Genomic DNA, 4,230 nt, shown 5'->3' with positions numbered 1-4,230 from the left:
TACTCCTGCTTAACGCTCAGCAAATTAGGAGTGGGACGACTGGTTCGCCCGTTGTCAGTATAATGTGACCGGGTGGGGCGTCCTGCTGGGTGTCTTCGGCAGTATGTTTCAGTGAGGTAGCACTATAAAGTCGGCATCAGTTCCGCGCTATTACAAGAAGACAAACACGAACATATCGCAGCCTCCCAAAATACACACACATACACTACATGCATGCATCTTGCACACAGGGGAGGCCGTCCTTAAATGACCTTAGCTGTTAATAGGACGTTAAACAAAATCAAACAAACAAACAAACAAACTGATATTTTGCCTGCAGCTGTATTTTAGTCCACTTTTAAGATTACAAGTGTGATATTAATACCATGTGAGCGATGCAGGCCCATTGGGCCTCTTGTTATATCTTATTCCATACATCAGTAAATCTGTGTTGATGTTTCAGGTCGTGTATACCTCTGGGTCCATGCTACAAATGAAGGTCCATGCTGAGGTGGTCAATGTGGTGGACTGTACTCGAGCCACTACCAACAACTTCTACTTCACCTTCGACACACGACAGGACCAGGATGTTCCTGCAGTGTTACCAAGGAGTTACGCTGGTATGTCGTCTCACGTTTTATGTGTTGGCTTATGGCAATCTGGAATGGTCTTAAATGGCATATGAAAAAATCAAGCTTATAAAGCAATTATTGATATAAAATAAATGTTATAAGTTCATAGCTGTTAACCTTCCCTCATTTTGATCAAAAATTACCAATCTCCCTCATTCAAGTTCAAACTCTAACAAACTAAAAATCTACATCCTGTGGTCAAATGATCTTCTAGTTACTGCAGGGTGTGTGTAACGATCATAACAGGTGTGTCTGAATCAAATCAATGCTTTTTGGAGTTATTTTGATACATAAAAGGCAAAGGTAAATTGAGCAAAGCAACTTCAGTTGTGTTTCACACACATTCTCCCTCATTGGAATTTTGGAATCTCTCCCTCATTGAAGATTTCAGAGGTTGACACCTATGTTAGTTGTGTGTATTCAAAATCACCTGATCAGTCAAGTGGTATGTACAACTACACCAGAAAATATCAGTGTGATAAACACCGAATTATGCTTAATAAGCACAAATCTTAATGATATTTTCACTGCAATGACAGTTCCTTTCTTAATCCATAAATTTGTCAGAGGTACCAATGATATTATTTTGAAAATACGTTTTGATTGAAAATCTATTAAGTTTAGAAAAGAAAGTCTCATACTATTGTCTTTATTAAATAAAGTGTAATCCAGATTCATGGTTGATACACAAATGATTGCAGTTATAACTAGCCAGAAAACATTATATACTGTATATATAGTTGGTAATATTCGTGGGGGATTTTATTTCACTAGATTCCCAGTCAACAAAGATAGCGTGAAATTAAATACCAAGCAAATATCAATACAATGAATTATAATCTCCATGAATATACTATATAAACAGACATAAAAGAAAAAAAATATCTGTCATCATTTACTGTTGAATGATAAAGATAAAATAATTCAATGTTGCATTAAAATATAGCACAACACCTGATTATAAACGTACCTTTGTGAGTGCTATTATCTATTAACTATTATAAGTTGCTAGAGTCATCATTGACAATAAATAATTCTGTGTTGCAGAATCAATGCTTTACCTGGATGGAAAGAGACACTTTGGAAGCTGATGACATTCTGGTTGGTGATTGTGGTATAACTGTGATACTTATTGGAAATCCAAAATAAAATGCCTTTACTTCACACACCACCAAAGAATCGTAACGCCATTTGTATCCACAAACTGCCCTGTCCTGACAGTGAAGGCAGTGATAAATCTGATAAGGAATTTGTAAGCCATTCTATTTATACATTTAGATATCATGTTTTATTTAGAGAATAATTCTGTGTAGCAGTTTAACGATGTGTATACATTTTAGTACTTCATCAGTTAATTAGTAAGAATTTTACTCTCAGGTAAAATCTTAGTCGTTGAGTTTTACCATGAAACGATCCAAATTGACTGAAACAATGAAAGAAAATATTTCATGTTAAACAATAACATTTTATTTTGAAATATTTGGAGCATTATATGGTATAGATACCATATGTAACTGCTAGAAACCTACTTTTATTAAGTGCATTTATAACATTGTCAGCAGTAAGAAAATGGTGGGCACTTCGGCATATTATGTTGATAAGTATACGTATAGCTCCAGGAATGAAAGGTACTCTCAAGCTTTTCTAGTAAAACAAGTACCTGACCCCGGATCCAAATTTGAACCATTTCTTTCCATGGTTGTGTTTCCTTCCTATAAGGTCTATGGGTTGAACCCCTTTACAAATCTGGTATGTGTTTGTTTATTGCTTTCTAAACAGTTGGACTAGAGTTGTTCGTTTATGAAATATGGATGGACCTATTGATTTGATGTTGTTTTTCTGATAAGCCTTGGCAAAGACCTGCATTAACATTTGCAGGATTGTCAGGTTTTACTCCTGAAATATTGTATTAAAATAATGGATAAAGCAGTTGGTCCACACAAATGAAAAGGCCCCTGGAGTGCAAGATAAATATTTTACTGGAATAGTCATCATTGAAATTCTGTGGTCAAATTTCATCTCCATTATTATGGGACCAGGGTGGGATATTTTGAATTGGAAAAAGAAAAATTTTGGGAGAATGAAAACTGCATTATTTTGAGACTATAATTTACATTTCATGAACAATTATTTTTCACTGTTGTTATAGTTTGATGTATGTCGATATTCTACGCAAAGCAACTTATGTTAATACTATATTTCTTGAAACTTTTGATATATTTGTGTCTTATGAACCCTGCTTGATAAATACAATGTTTGCAGCATTTTTGTTTCATTTTTTTTTGAAAACCATAAAACCAATGTTCAAACCTTCTTTGTACTTGTGGTAGCTATATGCTGTAAGTTTGTTTTCATAATTAGATTTATTCTTATAGCATTTTTACTGCAAGCATTTAAAATAGGGTAATATTCATCAAATCATTTATGTTAAGAAATAATCTCTTTACTTAAAATTGTTGATAAACTGCATGAAATCTAATTGTGTAACATTTGAGAACTGTGAAATATAAGAACAGTCATGTACAGCATGTGTGGCTGAGTAAGTTTTTTTTCTTCCATCCATCCAAAAATCACATCTGTGCTAAATTCATGATTGCACAATATATGCTGACATTTGCTGTAAAATTACACATTTATTGATGTACTGATTTACTGTAGTACACCACTAGGAATTAAGATAAAACCAGCATTTGAGATTTCAAAACGTAACTTAGCTGAATTTAATTTGTAATCAACATTTACACATATGCTAAATGCATGTACGCTTCTATTATAAGGTCAAAATATTCTCCACAAGCTGGTAACTATTTTGGTCTAGAGAGAGAGCAATATTTTTTTAATTATTTAAATTCAAATTATGCAGAGATACATGTGTATTTACACTTTCGCAAAACTTTGAATATTTTTATACCTCAAGTTACAAATGTAAAGCATTTCCAAAAGCACTTCATTTTACAGTGTGTGGTCAATTTTTAGCTCACTAGCTCACCTGGCACGAAGTGCCAAGTGAGCTTATGCCGTGGCGTGTCATCCGTCGTCTGTCCGTCCGTCCGGCGTCAATATTTTACTTTAAACAACTTCTTCTTAATAACCGAAAGGCCTAGGGTGATGGTATTTGGCCAGAAGCAAACTGGGATGAAGGGCTACAAAGTTTGTTAAAATTAATGACCTTCACCCATTTTCAAGGTCACAGGGGTCAAAGATGTTAAAAACTTTAAACATCTTCTTCTCGATAACCAAACTGCCCAAGGAGATGATAATTGGCCAGTAGCATGCTTGGGTGAAGGGCTACCAAGTTTGTTCAAATGAATAACCTTCAATTATATTCAAGATCACAGGGGTCAAATTTGTTTAAAATCTTTTAAACGACCTCTTCTGAATAACCATGGGTCCCAGGATGTTGATACTTTGCAAGTTGCATCCCGAGATGAAAGGCTATAAAATTTGTTCAACATAATGACTTTGTTCGACTTTCAAGGTCACAGGGATGAAATGTTTTAAAAAAAATTAACAGGTTCTTTTGAATGAATTTTAATCACAAATACTGATATTATGCTTGTAGCTTTACTTTAGATCACTTTTAAGGTTACAAGTGTGAGATTTATACCGGGTGAGCGAT

At 34.3% G+C, this 4,230-nt stretch overlaps 1 protein-coding gene across 1 annotated transcript in view; it reads left to right on the top strand.

The window, feature by feature from the left end:
- The window catches only part of LOC110446210 (acyl-coenzyme A thioesterase 9, mitochondrial-like), a 15,140-nt gene extending 11,490 nt beyond the window's left edge, over positions 1-3,650 (top strand). The window contains exons 13-14 of the mRNA XM_021491244.1: positions 443-599; positions 1,659-3,650. Of these exons, the coding sequence (XP_021346919.1) occupies positions 443-599; positions 1,659-1,702 (201 nt within the window). The 3' untranslated portion in view covers positions 1,703-3,650. The remainder of the gene's footprint in view (positions 1-442; positions 600-1,658) is intronic.
- The last annotated feature ends 580 nt before the right edge of the window (positions 3,651-4,230 follow it).

Source organism: Mizuhopecten yessoensis, unplaced genomic scaffold (genome assembly GCF_002113885.1).
Source record: "Mizuhopecten yessoensis strain PY_sf001 unplaced genomic scaffold, ASM211388v2 scaffold2641, whole genome shotgun sequence".
Taxonomy (NCBI): Eukaryota; Metazoa; Mollusca; class Bivalvia; order Pectinida; family Pectinidae; genus Mizuhopecten; species Mizuhopecten yessoensis.
Note: the sequence above shows the minus strand (reverse complement) of the source record. Positions and strands in the feature narration are given on the sequence as shown.